This window comes from Brachionichthys hirsutus, chromosome 13 (assembly GCF_040956055.1).
Source record: "Brachionichthys hirsutus isolate HB-005 chromosome 13, CSIRO-AGI_Bhir_v1, whole genome shotgun sequence".
Taxonomy (NCBI): domain Eukaryota; kingdom Metazoa; phylum Chordata; class Actinopteri; order Lophiiformes; family Brachionichthyidae; genus Brachionichthys; species Brachionichthys hirsutus.
The window spans coordinates 5,164,147-5,185,271 of NC_090909.1; the positions used below are offsets into that span (position 1 = coordinate 5,164,147).

The 21,125-nt window shown below is 40.3% G+C and overlaps 1 protein-coding gene across 1 annotated transcript in view; it reads right to left on the reverse strand.

Moving 5' to 3' along the window:
• The window catches only part of csmd2 (CUB and Sushi multiple domains 2), a 133,763-nt gene that overhangs the window by 77,393 nt on the left and 35,245 nt on the right, over positions 1-21,125 (reverse strand). Inside the window, exons 4-5 of the mRNA XM_068747573.1 lie at positions 12,648-12,842; positions 7,678-7,885 (exon numbers count right to left, since the gene is read on the reverse strand). Of these exons, the coding sequence (XP_068603674.1) occupies positions 7,678-7,885; positions 12,648-12,842 (403 nt within the window). The remainder of the gene's footprint in view (positions 1-7,677; positions 7,886-12,647; positions 12,843-21,125) is intronic.

The following is a 21,125-nucleotide window of genomic DNA, read 5'->3' on the forward strand; positions in this document are numbered from 1 at the left end:
GCAGAAAGTGATTGGGTTTAAACCTTCTCTACGATAATCATTCATTCCCATTGCTAAAGGAAATGAAAAATCAATTGAAAGTAAGTGGGATCATCTAAATTGCATCTTGGACGTTATTTTTTGTTGTGTTTTTGCATCCACCTGTTGGAGGCCTTAGCAACCGTACAGTGTGTCAAAATACACCCTCACGGCCAGTTGATTACATAAATGCAGCTCTGACCGTCACGTCAATCTGGATCCAGTTCACACTAATATTTTGCAGATTTCAGGAATGGACATTGTGCAGAGCAACATTAGAAAAAATAAAAAGAAATCTGGATTTTAGTCAGAACCCCAAAGAGTCACAAAATAAGAATAAAAATAAATATTAATCAACCTTACCTCTTATTGCCTGTTTCATGCCTTTATAGGCCAATGTGCTCAATTTTAAACGGTTGTGTTTTGTGTATTAATGCATTGTTTAAATTTGCGTCACTGCAATCTTTGAAATTGAAACAAATGAAGCAACTTGAAAGTCGGCTATGTGTATAATGTGTAGCAAGATGGAGTTGTGTTGAATTCACTGCAGACAAGGTGCTATAGATGGTTTAAATAGGGTACAGATTTGTGGTGTTCTCATTAATATGCAGCTTGCATATTATTCGCATTACTCTAGCCCCTCCTCTCCACAGCCTAACGGTGACAGAAAGTTGAAGCTTCCATATTTACTAAATTATCCTACAGGTCCTTGCAGCTATAATGATCACAGTCCTCCACAGCATAATTATTTTTTATCATCTGCAATTCATCTTTATTTTGACAAAGAACATCAAATGTTTAGCTCTGGGGAATGATACACATTTAGCTATATGCATTCATGTTCCTGCCGTATCCCCCACAAGAACTGAGTGAAATTGTTTCATGTTAATAATTAATAAACCCTGCTTTTGTTATGCTTACAATAATGAGTTGGGTTCATTTTAGGGCAAGAGAGAGGGTGGTTAAGAGTGCAAAATAAGAAATGAAATGTAGCAGCACAAACACTGTTTGACCTTGGTCAGAGGAGAATATGCTGTGCCAATTAACACACTTCCTCTCTATGCAATTTATATTCTTATTTACTAATGTTTAACCAACTGTCCTGACTTGCAGACCTCAATCTTCCATAACTCTCCACAGCTTGACTTGCTCTGTCCCATGTCATGCTCTCACCCCTTAAACATTGGAGCCAGTGTTTATTTCCCCGACACCAAGGGGTATCAAACTCATTATCTCTGAGGGCCACATCAGCATTATGGGTTGCAACCAAAGGGCCAGTTGTAACTGTATGGTGAAAATGTAACTAAATGTAATGCAAGATAAATGTAACTACTCCTCAAAATGCTGTTAAATAACTGTAGTTATTATTTATTTAAGTTACAAACACTACATATGCAATTGTATAGTTATAAAAATATATGGATAGCTTATTGCTGTTATTATAACATAAATTCTTTCAATTCATCAGGTTAAGAAAACCACATCAACAATCAAACTTATTCAAGTAAATAATATTAAGTAAAGTTTGGCCCATCAGATAATCTAATTTAAAAAGATAAATTAAAACATGACATGAAACATATGATATTGTCATTATGTGTGAGGATAATTCTAACACGCTGTCTACTAGGCACTCTAGACATGTCTGCCTGTACTGAGCAACTCCATCAGGACAGTAGATTGACCATTCCAAAACAGTTTGTTGAAAGTGTGCTTTGGTACACTTGCAAAGTTCTGTAAAAGATATATTACAGTCATCCTATGTCAAGATAAAACTTTTTTGTGCTTGTCCCTCCGCCTTTGATTCTGTCTCATTCTGTCTGCGGGGGGTGGAGGTGGTATTAAAAAAGATTGCAGTGCTGTGAGATCAATATGATGCCTGCACTCCCCAAAAATCTTGACAAAAGCAAAAACCTACTCACAGAAAGGGTCTAATGGATATTTCACTTTAACTTTGACTTCACCCCTGGACAAGCAACATCATTAAGAAAAATTGACCAAAGTTTTTTTTTAATGAAAAGGCTTTTTAGGTAAGCAATACTAAAAATGCATGAAAAGGAAATACAAGAATTATTTAATAGCTTTTCTACTGTGCAATAAAGCAATATGTTATTATACTTTTGTGGCAAACACAGGCTGTGATTTTCATTAAAGAAGCAGGTTGTAATTGGAAAATAGTTGTTCAGAAGGGTCATTAAGGAAGACAAAAAAATACAATTAAAATGTCTGGAACCATCTTGCCCAAATAAAAACAAAACTTTTAGATCTTGGCACTGTCCATCTGCATGTTCTAAAGTGCAGCTCTGGCTTTATACCGTGAAGGTTGACATTGCCTATCACCCTTTGCCTTCCCATGTTTATTGATGCAGCTGAGTGGAGTTTTTATGGAGACGCGCTGCTGTGCGGGGCTGTAATTGGTGCTCAAGGCACGTTCACCAGAGTTCATAGAGGTTCCTCTGTAAATATATTCAGGTCAACCTGGTGTCACCTCATACAAAAAAAAGACAACCTATGTGTGATTAATGGTTGGAGAAGGGATATTCCACTGCTGCTCCTCACACACAAACACATTCACAGGAAAACATGCCTACTCTATAAAAGAAAAATCTCTCACACACAAGCACCCTGTCCCAAAGAGGATTAAGATAGATTACATAACAAATAGCTTTATATCACCTTGCAGGTTCCCTCCTATTCTCATCTGACAACTCTCCTCTGCTTTTATTACCAGCCAAATGCATCAGTTTTTTTTTTACCCGTTACATAGAGAACTTTTATAAAGATCAATAGTATCACATGAGGACATGTGTCAGGTTGTAGTAGCCCAATCATATATGAATGGACCAAAATGTCCCTGAATATTTTTTCGTGTCAAACTCTCACATAAATGGAAGAAGATGAATGAATGGATGGATAGTTATAATTAATAATAATAACAATGATTAATGACTAATAAAAACAAGTTAATAATTATTGTAATGTACTGACATCTGTTTTCATTTTTTATATATATGAAATTCAATGCATGTCAACGTCAAGAAAAATGCTGTGAACAAAGGCAGCATGCTCACATAGACCTGACAAAGTCCTTTGACAAAGAGGATCAACAAGGCTCTGTGGAACGTTCTATCAAGGTCAGACCGCTATGATGAATCCGCTGTAGTAATGCTGAGGTTTTTACATGACAGTGCATCAATCACAGGCCTCAACAACAGTGAATCTGGGTGTCATCTCTTCACTGTGGAGAGGGTGTTCATCTACAAATCCGACAGTAGGTTAAAAGACCAAGCCAGTAATAAACGCAAAGCTATTTGCAAGCCCCTAGTGCCAATGTGTATATAAGTGTGTGTACAAATCATAAGCCATCGCTGCATCTTTTTTTGACCGTTTAAAGCAACAGATTGGACCCCAATGGTGTTGCTGTTAGTAAACATATCTAAAGAGACACCCACTCAGGGTGCCATGATCTGGTCTATTACCTCTAACCTATGTGTGTCCTCTGAATAGGTGTGAGATTACACATGAATACACACATGAATACACACATACTTACAAAGACACATTACCTCTCAGGCTCCTCGGCATACAGGTTTGACTCAATATTGCCTGGAAAATTGCTTTGCCTGCTATTTTAAAGAAATAACACAGATGCTCTATGACAATTAAGAACATGCAACAAATTATTCTCCTTTGACGTCCACTGTGTGTTTGAAGAAAGCATCAACGAGAGAGAAACAAATGCATGTTGATAGAGATATGGACAAGCGTGGTCCGTTTTTGCTATTGTTGCTCTTACCACTTCAAATCGATTCTCCTCTCCAGCTTTTGGCCTGAGCAGTGTGAGTCAATCTGCAGCACAGCACCAGGTGTTGAAGATAATGTCTCACGGGAGAATGTCTTGGCGGGCTGTACAAAGGTTATCATAGCTGGACTTTTTAGCGCTTGCAGGTTACAGATTAGAGCTGCTGATAATAAATTCTGCCTAAAAAAAAAAAAGTCTTGGTAGACAGAATGACAAAGACATTTATCGATCCGTTGGTTGAGCACAGGCCAATAAGCCAAACTAGGGCTTCTTATGCATAGAGCTGACGTTGCACCTTGACAGTTTTAATTAAAGAACAATAAGAAAGAAGGTCAGATCCATTCTTTGATTAGCCTTATCAAAATCTGAGGAGCGTAAATTAAGCTTTATCCATGATTAAAATTGATATTGATTCTTAGACAAAGTGACAGTAGCTCATTCTGTAGGAGTCCTGGCTTGGGGACTGGAGGGTGGCCAGTTAAAGACCAGCACAGACCACAGAATGGAATCTGGACTGTTGACGTGCCCATGGGCAAGGCACCGATACCTCTAAAACTGGCACCTGGTTTCCCATCACTCCACCATTCTGTCTATAGTTTGTTCATATACAGATGATCTTTTCATTGCAAAATTTTACCAAACTATCTACTCAAATGACTTATGGCATTACAGGGAGCAAGAGAAGAAAGACAGAGAAAAATAACTAGAATCAAGATAGTTTATTTTTGGCAGAGTTTTTGTTTTCCTATTTTTTACAGAGCCTGCCCGCTGTAGTGTTACATTTTGGATTTTGTTACTTGCAGTAACCTAAAATGTAAATTTAAAGAGCCCCAACATAAAATAATCACAAGTTGAGGCATTATCTCCACTAAAATCAAATATACACATTACTCCCCCATTGCTTGAAGCCCCTGGACTTAAAAAGCAGTTCTGAAGACCATTCACTCGCTCTCAGGTGAGTCAACCTAATGGTCAATCAATACATAGTGTTCTGTGCTCTACTTCAGCAGTTCTCTATCTCATTCTGTCTCACTCTCACAAATGCAGACATGCTTTTTGTACGAGTTAGGGCATGATGATACAGCATCGAAAGGGCAATCCATAGATTTGCTAAATGTCAGTGTTTAAGTCCACAGGACACATGCCTGGAAGAGAAAAGATGCAAAGCCACCTGGAGGAATCAAAAACCAACAGGTCTCCAAATTTGAAAAATACAAATGTGCATTTGCCAAGGGAACTATGTGCTGTCAGCAATGGATAAGGGAAGAAAGAAATATATATTTTTAACCTTATAGGAATAAAGTTTTCAAAGGTTCTGAGAACAGAAAACAAATTTAAAAACACTTCCTGTAAAATGGTGTCATCATAGAACCTAAACACATACATTTATCAACTACCATGGCATTTGTCTTGTACATCATAAGACGTGATGCCGGTTTTCAAAATTATTTTCAGCCAAATTCAGGCACTACCTGCTTATTGTGCTATTTATAGTATCAGAGGCGCTTTCATCATCTCTAGGGAACAATACTTGTGGATTAAAATGTATCACAGTGCTTTGCAAAACAATTGAGCACCAAAGAAAATTACGAGTTGAAGAGCTACGGGTTCCACTTAGTAGCAAGCAGTAGAATGAGCATCTGGCAACAGACAAGTGTCAGGCATTATTTACACTCCCTCAAAGTGGATGGTTATGGGGGAGAAAATCGATGTGGATGCAAACAGTCTAATGGCGGAGTAATGTGTTCCCCTGGGCAAGAAAAAACTGAGAAGTCCTATCAAGGTAATGTCAAGTGGAATTCAGTTACCATTTTTTTTGCAGCCCTTCCTGCTGCCACATTAAATCCACATGCACATTTTAGGAACGGAAGACAATCTTCCATGCTGTCTTCTCCTGCTTCCTCTTCAGAATGCTAAGTATGCAGGGCTGCCAATCAAGACACTGGATTTTGTGTTAAACAACAAGGCAGGTAAGTGAGAATAGATTTGCATATCCAAAGCTGTGATGTTCATGATAGTGACTGATTGTGTTTATTCTGGTTCATTTTCCTCTTAGTGAAACACTGACAGACACACACACACACGCGCACACACACACACACACACACACACAGAGCACCAGGGAGCAGTCAGCATCCAAACTTGACCCGCTTTGTTTGAACAGTTGTTGATCGATCAGGGAGGCATGGTTTTGATGCTGATCTCTGACCTCCCTTCTCTCCGATTTGACCACTCAACCTGTTCGACAGGCATCAATCAGTGATGCCTTTGGAGCTTCCCAATGTTGAGTCAGCCAGCTAATAGGATTTCAACACCCTACACGCTCACACATTTCTATTAATGTTGTTTATTCAGGAAACAATCATCCTGCTTGCTCAAACTGCAGACAAGAGATTAAAACCTTCAAAGTACAAATAATGGGTTTGAGAAAAGGAATTAGGAAAAATAAGAATCCAGGTCCAAGGCAAATGCCTTTTGTGACAGGGCATTTGGGATTAGGGATAGTAATCCCTAATTTGGTTCATAGCAGATCTAAAATAAAGACAGCACTTTAAACATGAGCACATCTTATCCCTGAACCAGTGTGATTAGAGACTGATTCAATTATATGGTGAAAGATAAATTGAAAGCAGAATTATTCAGGGTCATTGGAAGGATGTGCGACTTCGGTCAACACCATCATAGCGTTCCAGCTGACCTCTCTTAATTGGCCACCGGCTGATAAGTCTTCATTCCTTTAACTATCTAGTTCATGTCCATCCACCCCTCCAAAGGTCTTACCCGCTTTCTCAATCCACTCATTTTGTGTCTGCTGATTTTCACCACCTTTAACCCCATTCTATCCAGCTAAGGATGAAATTCTAGGCACCATTCTACTAAGCAAAGCTTTTGTGTTGGAATTAGAGTTCAGCCTCAAAACCCATTTCTTTCACATCAACACTAAATGAATGGCATCATGAGTAGACCGGTATTAAACAATGGAGGCAGGCCAGCATGATGTCTACACCATGACCCTTGTCCCATGTATTACCTTTTCCGTGCAACACATAGGATCATACAGTAATACCTTTACATACTAGTATAATTTGTTCCAGGACCAATCTCATAACTCAAATCACTCGTATTTCAAAATCGCAAAATAATGGCAATCATTAGTCCTTTAGATACATTACGAAAAAAAACTACAATATTTGTGGGCAACCATCAAATGTTTTCAGACACGCAGTTTTCACCTGGCGACCACCTAAAAAAGTTAACGTTGAACCCTGCATGCACTCAAGTCACGTATATTGTGATGCTGGCCTTGACCTTGTGAGCGAGTGAGGGACACAGAGGCAAAAAGAGCGTGAAAGAATAGTGTGACTACACATGTCCATTTGTGCCCATATGGGCTGTGTGTGTGTGTGCGTGAAAGAGAGTCAATGTGTGTGAGGCACGATGGTGAATCAACACTCCATGGCTGGCGGTGCTAATGGAGCTCACTAATTACCTCCTGAGCTGAGAGAGTTGTCAGAGAGAGGAGGAGCTGCCACAGATGGTGAGAGACACACACTGACACCACAATACCCCACCTCTTCATCATTAGAGTTTAGCATGTGTGTTTGTGTGAGAGAGTGAGTTGGTGTCTGACCAAAATGTAATGTAAACATTAAACCTGGTTTACATTCCAACTAGATATACCTTTTGTTTTATCTATGTAATTATTATTTTCAGTTATTGTATACTAGCAACCAGTGTTTGATATAGCATCATTTGCTGCATTGATTTTTTTTTCTGCTTTTCAAAGACATTTCACACAGTTGTGGTCCAGACACAGGACCACTAAATGAAGTATATGCTGCATGCTGACTACTCACCACTGTGAAGAGCCCTCAGTGCCGCTGACCTCCAACAGGTCGTAGTCATCCTCCAGCTGAAAGTCAGAGAAAACCAGGGCAATGGTGTCTCCTGGCTCGGCGAGCACAGTCCAAGTGCAGTCGGCGTTATTGTTGTACTCAGCTGGGTAATTGGGAGTGTTGATGACCCCACTCTGACCTCGCAGTGTCCCACCACACCCATCCTCCGCTGCAGATAGTGCAGGAGAAAGAAAGACGGTGGAGAAAGGCTTAGTATAATGGGAATCCAAATCAAAATACTGACAGACTCAAGGTGCAGAGATAACTAAAGAAGCATATGGAAACAGACTGCATCTTAATTGCAGCTAAAGACCATGTTTTGATCTGTTGGGAGAAATTCTAACTGGTTATTGTAAGCAGAGGTCAGAATATAAGATGATGTAACAACAAGGAATAATCCCATGCTCTTGGAAGCTCTCAGTTTAAGGACAAAATATTTAGTCACAGTTGTCATTCTGAAACTATATTTTGGGTTAGGCATCTTCTTGAATTCATCGGTCCATTAAACGATGGTTTATTTCTGGTCTACTTCTGTGGCTGAGAATAGAGCGCATAGCAACACTATTATTATAAAAGACCCATAATGCAGCACTCTCTGAAAAGGAGCAGCAAGTAGAATTCCCTTCTGTTCTGGTGGGGATGTTTTGGTTCAGGATTCTGGTGACCCCTAACCTGTGCTACAGTGGGTGGTGGGAATCAAAAAGAAGATACTAGTCAATGCGGGTGGGTTTTCTGTACCAAAATGCAGCTTTTAAAATCGAGTAGCGCTAAACTCTGGAAAGAGTTTAGCCATGGGCCAGCGAGAAAGTCATATGATTTAATAATGCCCTATAGAGCTGTTAGGCAATGTGGAGCTTGGTGCAGTGTGTGTGATGCAATCTAATGAAACATGGGGAAGTGATTAAATTCTGATTAATTCAGGTTTCTGTTAATCAAAACAGCTCATCCCTCCTCAAGACCGCTTTAAGAGGGCCATTAAAAAATAAAAGCATGCATCAAATGTGCTGCCAGCATAATTCTGCGACCCTGACTCTGATATGTTTGTTCCATACTTCAAACAGCATCATGCCATATCTGAACTGCTATTGCCTTGTAGCATTTGTGGAATGCAGATTTCTGAATCAGGTCGAGAACAGCAGGGATACAGCAAATGTCTCCCTCTATGCTTGGAGATGTGGGATTCATTAGCAGTGCTTGGTGTCTGAAATGGAGGAGGAGCTCCTAGGTGCCCAGATCTGTCCGTCATCTATCTTACCTGTCACCAAAGCAATCCCCTAAGGGAGGGCAATGGAATGTACAGACTAGCAGAAACTCGTGAGGTGTGAACGTGAAAAGGTGGAAACCACGACAGGAGGGTGAGAAGAGTTGGACGAAGAGGATGACAGGTGACAACTGAGGATATGGGAGAGGAAGGTGCAGAGGGAGGGTGGACAGTGAGAAAGGCGAAAGATGGTAAGAGGGGTGACAGGTGATTGTTGCAGAGGGAGTGGCAGGAAGTAGAAGTCAGACAGTAGATACGATGAAGTGCATTGATATTCCATACAAGACTGTTTCTTCACACTTGAGGGGAAGTCTGACTCCAAACGCTCCTCTTCACCTTGACTGTCTCGTTGAAATTTCAATTTTGAAAATGGCTAGACCACATACACCTCAATAAGTAGACGACCAAAAATGCACTGAGGTTTTTTTTTTCCTCCAGTCAATTTTAAGTTTCAAGACGCTTCCCATGGTTGAGCAGCACATGTTTTCCGGTTGATGGTTTGTCATGGTTTTCAGCAGAATGAGTGTGTGCTTCTATTCCTGGGAGTGTCACAGCAATCTAATTTTGAAGACCATTGCCAATGCATGCTGACTACAAAAATGCTTTATTAATATATATATATCCCAGTGAAAAGTCTGTGGGTTTAGAACTTCCTTTATTTTACGCTCTAAATATATACAGCTGCAAATGTGCAGGAGAATAATTATTTATTTTTTTCTATTTATTTTTTCCTTTCTTTACACCTTGTCTGCATTCGTTCTCAACAGTGACAACGTACATGACGGCAGTCACTGTTAGAGTTCTATGCAATTTTTAAACAACAGAGGAAACCATGATTGTGTACACAGTGAAGAGATGGTCTAAAATCACACTCATTGCTTGGTAATGATGATTTAGGGGCCAATTTCATTGCAACAACAACTATTTATTATTCTCCAAAAAAAAAAGAAGAAAAGTTGTGAGGTGAGAAAAGCAATTGGATCGGCCTCTTTATCCACACCAAAATGTAATATTAATTCTGGTCCCAGACCTGTTCTTCCAACAAATTACATGCAAAGGATTTGAGCAGTCCTGCTGGCAAAACAAGCTGCAGATGTCCACAGGTGAAACCTCTATAGGTCTATTGTATACTTGTGAGCAAAGAGAACAAAGTGATGGGTGATGACATGAAACATTATATTATGTGTGCCATTAAATCTTGGCTATCAACTCTAAACTTTTCAGTAGATTATTGAGGAAAGACAGAAGGAAGGGTGATTGCAGAAATGTTGGGAATGTCTTAGATTAAATACCAAAATGTGCAAAAATTGATTATAAACAAAAGCAGAAAAATAGAATAGGTTTTTCTGCACTTCGAGTTTGCACGTGATTGAGTGGTTGGGGACTGTGGAGTCCATGTGCCAACACGTGGAGCCCAACCATGTGTGCTCCAACGTAGGCTTCCTGGCTCCCGGCTTGGTTGCAGATGGCATGATGTCTCAGTTCTCTGCCCAGCAGGCACACGATGCAGTAAATGCACATAAACAGATGATACTTCCATAAATGTTTGCCATGAATGCATTTTATTTAATGGAATCAATTATTTACAGAAATCTGTGCAAAATTAGCATACCGTCACTTGCGTCAAGAGTAAACTACTTTCAAGAATGCTGTCATGTCGAGTCCGACGACGCACACATGGCAGGTGTCCCTGGCACATGAACCTCAATGAGAGCCTGAACACATGAGGTCCTGTCCTGGTAAATAACATGTCACTATAACAACAGAAAACCTTCCCAAGTGATGTGGAAGAATGTGTAATCAAAAAGAACAACAAAAACAGGATCTTCATTGTCATTCATGATGGAAGCAAGAATAACCTCACAATATTTGAAAAACATTTTATTTAATTTTATTTATTAATTTTATTAAATGTGTATTTTTATATCGCATTAATCATTTCCTCAAAATAACTTGAATTGCTTGTGGCATATGTTTAAGCTGCAATGCAGTCCAAGTAATACATATATATATATTTGTTTAATTACTTAAATGAACTGGGATTGAAGCATTTATTTTCCGGATAGCTAGACTCACTTGAGGGTGTATGCCTCAGTGCATAATGCAAGTTGATGAACACATCCCTCTCTGTGCACACTCTCATAATATACTGTGTATATAATTAAGACTTATTAAAAGGTAAGTCGAAGGTAAAAGTGTCTGCATTTTATTTTGGAAAGTCTAATTTATCATGATGACAGGTATTCTGTGAATGATTTCTATTGGCTAAGTAGCTTGTTGTAAATACAGATAACAGGCAAGATCAAGCAGATAAAAAGTCCCCAATCATAGATTTATTTAATTGGATTGGGAATACAGCCTTTTGTAGAACAAGTTAAATACGTCTGGGTTCTATACAGACAGTGGTGTCTGCACACCGGTTTCTGTTCATGAGAAAAGTTCCAACTCCAACTTCAGTTTCAGCAGTGACCGGACAAGATCCACAGTTAATTGTCTGAATCCGGCAATGTTACTGTCCAGCCATGTCTCCATTAGACAGAGCATGGCACATTGCCTAGCCTCCTTCTGGGAATGGATGCGGCTCATTGGGTAATCAATTTTGTTTGGAAAAGATTGTACTTTTGACATTTAGATGGATGACAGAGGAATCGTAACAGGTTGTCATTTCGCTCTCCAGTGTCCTGCCTCTTATGTGGCATGCAGCACAATTGTTGTATTTGCATTCAGAAATTATTAAGGAACGTTTCTTATGTGTCATTAGGAATGATTCTCTTTATATCCAACAGTGGAAGGCAGTTGCAAAAGTCGGCGATTTCATTCTGCCCTAAACTATCGTACTGTAAATTAACTATAGGCCAATGTCACAGTGCACGTGAACTTTGAGTGGTAGGATGGCAAGTGTGCCCTTAATATAATGTTATTTCTATGATAATGCATTTCTTTAATGTTGAATAAAGATTTTGTTAATCTTGTAAAATTCCTGCTGCTCCTTACTCAACCTGGTACTGCTTGTGGTACCGAGTTATGTTTTGTTTTGTTTTGTTTTGTTAAGGTCTTCTTCTGCTCCTAAGTATCACCAAAGTTTGTTGTCCATCTAGTCTTTTGTAACCAGCCAGTTTTACGCTGTTGAATATCCTGCCTGCACCAAAATAAGTCGGTTCATTCTGTAGGTTAAGTGGATATTGGTTCCAAAGTGGAAATGTTTTCCTCAAGACTTTTCAGAAATATTGTGTTAACATGAATAGGAAGGATGGATCAACTTTCAACTCAAACCCATCATGCAACCAGTGGAGGTTTTCCAGTGGTCAACTTGCAGCCTCACATCCTAAAGCTGAATTTTAATTATTTTTTCTAGTTACCTGCAGGTATGTAAACTCATTCATAATACTCAACTCTGAAACACGTCTTTATTTACAAGCCAGAGTCAGGTACAAATCTCAGGCCTATACAGGACTACCTGGTTCAATCCCTTCTTGTTTGCACATACTTAAAATAAATGTATCCCAGCAGGATTCCAAGTTCCACATCCCATCCATCAATAAAAGATGAATAGCTGAGTCACAAATCTCTGAGCACATTATGACCTCTCAGGTCCAGCTGACCAAGTGGCATAAAAATATAAAAGCAGACGTGTGATCATGAATAATCTGCGTTTGGCCCTCCCACATACCTCTGCAATAGGGAAGAGGAAAATCCCAAGCAGCAGTACCAGCTGAAGTAGCGAGGCAGGACAAGGTGGTGTGGCCCTCCAGCACATAACCTGAGCTGCAGCTGAAGCGGATTTTGTCCCCGATGTTGAACGTGGAGCCCTGCTGTTGACCATTGAGTAGCTGTCCAGGATTTCCACAAGTGTAGCTGGGCAGAGCTGGAGAAAGAGGAGAGCACAATCACGGTGATGAAACAACTTGTGGGAATGTCTGACGCACTGCATCGTGTTACTTCGGACGGAGTCACCTGAGGACAAACTACATGTTAAAAGCAATGACTTACTTAGAAAATACAATATTTTGCTGTCCAAGCACTGACAGGAGCTGCTGCAGTACCACAAGCAGGAACTGGCTATGAAGCCCCACACAGTGAGTGCGTAAACTAAAATAGAATTGATTTTCAATAGTGCAAATTTGCTTCCCTCCCATCCTTAAATCCATCACCATTTCATTGGTCACCCTTGGATGATACTCGGGGATTCGCAAATATACTGCTGACCATTAACACTTGAACAGTTGTGCCTATAGAATTCTACGGCACAATGATTTCAACAATGTGTGGAGGCTGGATCAATGTGATTTTACTGCATTCCAAACAATAAACGATCAGAGTTAAACTCACCAATTAGAACAGGAAATGCAACCACTTTGTCATCCAGTTTACAATCACTGTCCCCGTTACACGATTACACAGCGAGGGAGCTGGACAGAACATTAGCTTGGACTTTGGATGAGACAAACCACAGGGTGAACGAGGGGTAAACTAAACTGTTTCCTACATATATATATAAAAAAACACACATTAATATGCTTCTAACTGACTGTATGCATTATGTCCATATATTTTATTTGATGGCATCTGTTGCATTTGAAATCATTTCATCTCCTCTTTAGTCCAGAACGATGAAACCTCCCAAATTGCAAGGTCTACTCTACACTATAAGCATTTAGCAATGGGAACTGCTATTATTAAAAAGCTAACAGCATTAAAATGTGAAATTAACTTAATTATAACAATAAAAAATATCGTTACCTTTGATTACTTTTTGATTTAATTGTGTTACAATGTTGAATTGCTTGATGTGGATTTCTACTCTACCAATACACAAGAACATGGATGAATTCAGCACTGGTGTAACTGGCCAATACAAGTCCTTTGTTCTAACACAATTATCATTCCACCTTCAGAACTGATTTCACAGTGTTAGAGCTTTGTACCAGACAAAAATGTTATTCATGCGGAGATAATGTGTGTCTTTATGTTTAATAATCCTGGAGAACCATGCTGAGTATTTTTACAAAGCCAAAGTCAAGAAACCACAGCAGCAGTGAAAAAGAACAAACTCCCTTTTCTCACACTGTCGTTTAAACGCATTTGACGCAATGTCATTATTTTTGTCTCCTTAGGCTAAAACCCTAAACAGGGCGAGAGTATGAAAAAGAAATATGTAATACAAAATGCACACAGAGCTACGGGCTTCAGAAGAACAGATTTTTTTATATATATATATATATATATATTTGACTTCACATTACTCATAATTTTCCTCATCTGCTCACTTTAATACATCTAAAATTAGTTGTATTTATTCATTAAAAAAGGTGGTACTTCAAGTGGGTCTGACTCCTGTCATCATGTGGATGGGGTTATATTCCAGCCACCACCCTTCGTGCTCAAATCTACAACAGCAGCCCACGGCTGTTCATCGTGGTAGGTCCATAAGTCACTGGGATGGGGGGGGGGGGGGGGGGTTGGTTGGTCCCTGGGGTCCGGATGCTTTAAGCACTTCAACTGCTGAAACTGCAAAGGATGCTCCTCGTCCATCAACGCATCCTCCTCCACTGACTAACATCGGAAGCAGACAAACTCACTCAAGTGTACAAAAGCACATAAATACATAGAGCAAGGAGCCCCCGCCATCCATCACACCGCCATCCTTTGCAACAACTGCTCACATGCATGCATTACTTCTCTTTTTCTCCACATGTTTCTGGAGACTAGGACAAATGACAGTGCAGACAATGACGGTTATGAAGTGTGTCTCCTGAGGATTGACTTTTGACCCTAATATGAGTAATGTTCTGTCTTCTTGGGAGTTTTCCAGTTTGTTCCTCAATTTGGAAGGAAAGGGCATGGGTATATATACCTATGCCCTTCCATACTGCCATGGCAATTTTTCACAAAAGTATTCTTAACCTATTTCTGAAAAATAAAGGGGCAATTAATTTGGCTGGAGTCAGAGGATTGGTCAAAGAGATTGTTTCCATTTTGAAAAGAAAAGCAGATTTACTCACCGTCTACATGTTGAATGTGATGTGGAAATCATAGATTGATATATTGCATTGTAAGTTAGGAGGACTAGATGGATACTCAACAAAGTCCCCAGTGGCAAGGTTAAGGGAAGAGGAGTGTCTACAGATAAAGAAACGTGTGGAATACAGGGAGAAACATGGGAAGATGACAGCTGGGAAGTCAGACCTGTTTCAATACAGCCGAACGAACATCAGTTTGTCAGCCATGTAGAAACAGCTGCTGGAGATGCATGATTGACAGCGGAACACAACAGGAAAAGTATTTATATATAAACTTCTCCTTGAAATGTACAGTGATGCTACAATATGAACTGAATATAGCAGGCCGGAACATTTACTCTTTTTCCTGACTTGTTTTGTCAAACCTTCCATGAAGGTGAGCTTTTGTTTTTTTTATTCCAGGTTTTAATTTGCGTCTCAGTGCTCAGTGAATATCGACAAAACAATTAAGGTGAGGGAGGGGGGGGGAGCATTGTGAATAAGAGTGACTCATGTCTTGAAGCATATGCCAGATTTAGGAAAACAAAGATCCAGATGGACAGATGGTAAGGAATAAATGGCTGCAGGGATGTTGGAGGACGCACCATCACCAATAGGAAGGAGCTACTTTCTGCAGCACCTGGTGGTAAATTAGTTTGCAGACAAAGAAAGTCGGATGCCGGAAGACAAGATCGCTCTGCAGCGATGCCATTCTGGCGTGGAGTTAAGAAATCCATCCCAGTTCAGATCAGATTTTCTTTCACCAGTTTCACTGTTTTGCATTTTACTTCCCACCTTTTCTTTCCTGCGAGGAATTTGGAAGTGACATTGCAAGATCGATCCCAACACGTAGGTGCATTAGTTCAATAAGCAGTTTCTGCATTATCAAGCAGTAATTCAATCAGTGTCTCACGTTCCCCACACATGGGCTGGACGAAAGCTGGCAACTCCCATCATTTAGGCTTAATGGGGCTGAGGAGAGGAGAAAGTATCTCCGTTTTGTATCTGAGAAATAGCAGTGCAGTGTGTGTGTGTGTGCGCAGTAACAAATAAGCTATAAAACAAGGTGCGGTCTTCAGCTTTTATATAGATTTGTGCTTGATGAGGTCTTTCTTCTTCTTAGACATGTTGCATTGAGTTGCATTGAGTTTTTGAAAAGTGCAGCAAAACTTGGAACTGGTCAATTTAAAATTATTTGGTGCTCTTTGGCACAAATCCAGTTCTGTCAGTACTTTTAAAAGCTCTGTGAACGAAAGGTCCCATGTACGAGTACAGTTTATTATAGTTATTTTCTTTTTATAGTTTCATAATATTTGCTATATGGAATGCCCCGTCTGGACAAGGTGTGAAATGTGGCTTTTGAACAACATTATTTTGTTAAGTGTGTGTCCATGCTCCATGTGTGGGAGGGGTGAGGTTGTGGCCTGTTCCTCTCAGAGGTTCACTTTTATGGGTCTTATCTGTGAAAAACTAAGATCTACTTTTGGACTTAAGAGGATAGATAAGAGATGTATGGAATGGTTTGTAAAACTATAAAAGAAAACACCGCCCCAATTCATAAATGCTAATGATTCCAAATACTGTCATGCACATAAGTTAATGCCATTTCTAAGTACTGCATTGTGTTCTCTGCAGCAACATTTCATTGCAATTATTTTTTTTAACTCAGACTTTCAGGACACGAAATATTTAACCCAACTACTTTAAATTGAGATCACCAAGGGAACGTCTATATCACAGCTCTCCTGTAATTGCATTTGCTTGTGTGTCTATGTCGAGGCACAAGTGTGTATGACACAGTTAACCGTTTCGACAAAATGTTACCTGCTTGAAATTTTAATTGATCTGCAAAATAAACCTAATCTAATCTGACACAAGGAAACAATACAATACATTTCAATAATCTCGTACCAACAACACAAGTTAGGATAATCTTTACACACAATCACACACAGCATTTGCTGCCTAGAACAACCTGAGGCATGAAAGAAAGCTCATAGAAAATTGATGGTTGGAAACAATGTCTGAAAAAAGCAATAATGTGTCATTCAAGCAGCCATCCACTATACATGAGACCAAAGTAAGAGGAATCGGGCAACATGAGCGACTTCAAGGAAAGCCTGAAGACAGAGGAGAGACAGGGCTGGGGGCGGGGGATGGAGATAATCTCTTCTATGTAGAGCCTGGCTGGCTCGGAGCGTCTAAATCTGCCAGGTTTTTCAGGCTTATCCTTCCGCTGTCATTACTCCTTCAAACCAAAATAACAATAAAGTACAAAAGGTAGACACGGCCACATTTATCCTAACGCAAATAAGACGAGGCAGTTTATTAGTGAGTCATCTGAAGGCCAGTGATGCTCCTTGCAGAATGTCCTCCGTGATGATAATGATGATACTGGTACAGCATTTACTATACTTCTCAGGTACCCTCTAACATGTGTATTGCACAGGATATATTCACTGGTATTACTGCTCCCCTGTTTTCTTTAAATTCCACCTTGTATTCCCAAAGTTGGCCTCTTTGATTCCGGACCTACAGCAGCGGGATGGCACCTTGGGGATATATTATTTTATAGTTGATGTATGAGTCATCCTTTATGGTTCCTTTCAATGTTGGGGTCACCGGAAAACACATTACTTTGTTACAAACATGAATACATTTGCTATAGAAGAGAAGATTATGATCATATACATTATTTAGACCCACTAATGACATGAGATGAACATGAACTGTGGTGGAAATCCATAGACATACCTTCCTGGGAACACAAAGGGAAGGCTCGGGCAGCAGCAAATGCAATGAGCATGAGCATTTGCTCCATAAATAAACCATGTGATCTCATAATCGGCACCAAAACACCCTATTAAAGAACCACACATCCATATGTGGCATAGTACAAATACAATGAACCAGAATCTCACTCACACAAAAGATGCAGATTTCAGCCCCTTCCCCATTCCTGCGAAGATGACTTTCCCCCAAGACTTCCCTTTGCCATAACACCAAGGCTTGTTCTCAGCCTTTGCATCATTACTCTGAGTTGCACTGTGAATTGAGGCCTCAAATAGAGCATGTAGCAATGCCAAATGATGGGTAACTGACAAACACAAAACAAACAGGTGTGCCTTCACTTTACGCTTCAGCGATGATGCGTGTGCAGCGAGAGCTAGCGGGGCGTGCACAGAGGCAGACAGCGAGGCACAGGGACAAATAGCAACACGAAGATTAACGCACATTAATTCAAGCCCAGTTTTGTTTTGGGTGGCTGCGGAAGATATTTCTTTCTGCCATGACAAGCCCGTACTTCTGTCAGAGCACATGCTGTGACGTCATAACGGCCTCCGGTCAGACTTCGTAAACCATTCTCTTAAGTGCAAAACCTGGCAGGCCGATTTATTCATTCCAATACAAAACAATCCGTAATATTGTATCTGAAGACTATTCCTGACATCAATCGTACAATTTCATTAAAAAAAATAATAATACAATTAAAATAAGTAGACCACTTTATAATGCCTCCCAGTGCGTGTGACTGCATCCCTGCAATAGACTTTCAATTTGACCTTTAACACTTGGTGGTTAACTAGTGAAGATTCAATAAAGTCTGAAGGAGATGAATGGGGGAATCAGCAATGGGCGATCAATAAGTCAGGTCTGATGAATTGTTATGCAGAAGAGCAGCATAATAAACAGGGAAATGATTAAGAAGGAGTCCGCTTGAGTTAATAGTAATTAAAGCAAGAACAGCAAATGCAGTGGTTCCTATTCACAAACATTTGTATGTATTGTATCATGAATGTTTGCCTGCGAGAGAAGAGACTAAATAAGCCATTACATATTATACTGTCGCAAACATCTTCTGAGAAGTCTAATCTGATAGTCACAGAACTTTTCAAACACAGAGGGAAGGCACACCATGTGCTCGCTCTCTCTCTCTCTCTCTCTACTGAACATGACATGCAAAGATGACAATCAAACAATATCTCGACTTCCTCACAGCCTCAAGGGGCTCAATTCCCTGCCAGTCTTGCCTTCAATTAGTCAAGCTTAAGTGGACACTAATTGGCACCAAGTACTAAACTTTTTTTTCTCCCCCCACGATACGCTTAGCAAACAGTCTTGCACCAACTCAGTGAAGGAGACAAATGGCAATTAGATAAACAAGGAAAGAGCGCACAAGTCGCAGCGCTTTCTTTTCCATCAGGCCACCAAAAGCCTTTTATTTTCTGCTGGTTGCATGTTGTAATAAAGCTCCATGTACCGAGGAAGATTAATGACTTTAGTCTAAAATGTGAGACACAAAATGTATGCACACACACAGTCAGAAACATATTCCTGCCATATCCCAAATCATAAACAATTACATCTTAATCCAAGGACAATGCAGGCACTAATCTACACATTAGATGAATTATAAGGAGAGAGACAGAGGGGTGTATGAGAAATATATACACTGTATATCATAGGGGAGGATAATCCAGAGGTGACCATGAAAACAAGATCAAAATCACCGGCAGAATGGATATAAGAAGAAAAGGACACTGTAGCAGAAGTAACTTTGACATCAGAGTAAATTTTGCAGACAACAGCAAAGATTCAAATTTCAATTTCAGAGTAACAACTGATAAAGACCAGCAATAGCTACCATTTCAGCAGGCAAAATCAATGACGGCTCAATATGAGAAGCAAGAAGATTGACAATTTTCAACGTGTCACTGGAATATCGACAAAATGCGGTTTGCATGTCCATGCATGAAAACACAATCTGGCATAAAACATGTCCACAATATAAACTACTGAACCATCCATTCATGGCTCTGCTCAATTCAAAGCTCGCACCTATAAAAACAGAGCTAAGAGTACTCGATTGCCTTTGACCAAGTCATTTAAATAAGCAATATAATGTTATTTAAGAACATTGTGCACACATCAACTGACGACTGACGACTGTGCCCCTCATGGAAGAGGGGCACAGTTTCAGAAGATGAACCATCACCCTTATTTACTGGGTTTTGGGTGATGCAGGTTATCTCAGAGTGGAATTAATTGCATCGCACTCTATGATGCAGGAGCTGAGCAGATGACATTTACAAGAGACCGGCCGAGCCATTTAATTACACACTTTCATAAAGTGGCAGAATTAGTGTGCCGAGCGTATACTGCACATAAACAGCAGAGGAATAACAACGCAGCCAACCTTTCGGTGAAGTCGAACAGGACAGGTAAGGGAGACAAAGTATTCAGCGTGACATTTTACGCGGTAAAGCCAAATAATTATGTGTGTTTTCAGGGAACAGTTCGGTTTCCCAGTGTTTTCAGGGGAGATGAGCACAATGACTAAAAACGACATGGCTGTAGCGAGGCGGAAGGGCTGTGCTTGAGTAACAATGCAGCAAACGCGCCATGTGGCGCTACTTGTGCTCGTCTGACCTGCTTTTCGCGATGATAAATGGTAAATGGGGTGAAGCCAGGAGCTTCTCACAGCTTCATTCATTACCTCATTCCTATGAGTCACCCTTGACTTTTGAGTCCTCGCAAATAAAACACTGCTTCTTCTTTCCGTTTTTGGTTCCGTCCATTTCCATGCACTCCTTAGCATCCCCTTTCTGCACCAAGCCACTCTACACTAGTTGATGCCCCCCCCCCCCCCCCCCGCCTTCCTCCCTCTCTTTCTGTGTCAGGATGCAGCTCGGGTAGGCCTCGTCAGTCTGTCAGCGAGAAAGCAGTGGGGAGCACAGAGGGCTTTTCACAGAAGCAAAAAAATAAAGAATGACATACCGGTAACACCTCAATGTTCATTCTTCCTGACTGCACAACAGACATCCATGCATGTAGTAAATAAAGGTACACAAACAGATGCACAAAATTGTCAACACATGCTGTCCACTGCCCGAGTATTTTCCTCAGTCTGTCTGTCTCTTTCTGCCATTGTCACATTGCTCACACCTCAGTTGCTTCGCCCACAGTGGGATAGAATTACTCTCCTGCAATCCACCGAAGTGTTCGGCTCTTTACGATTCCACACACACACACGCAACACTGTTGTGAAGGGGCAACAGCACATAGACGCTGCTTGCCTCTGGCACTTGGTCAAATATCCACATGTTGCATGGCCACGCATCCAGCAGTAGTAAGTGTTGTCTACACCT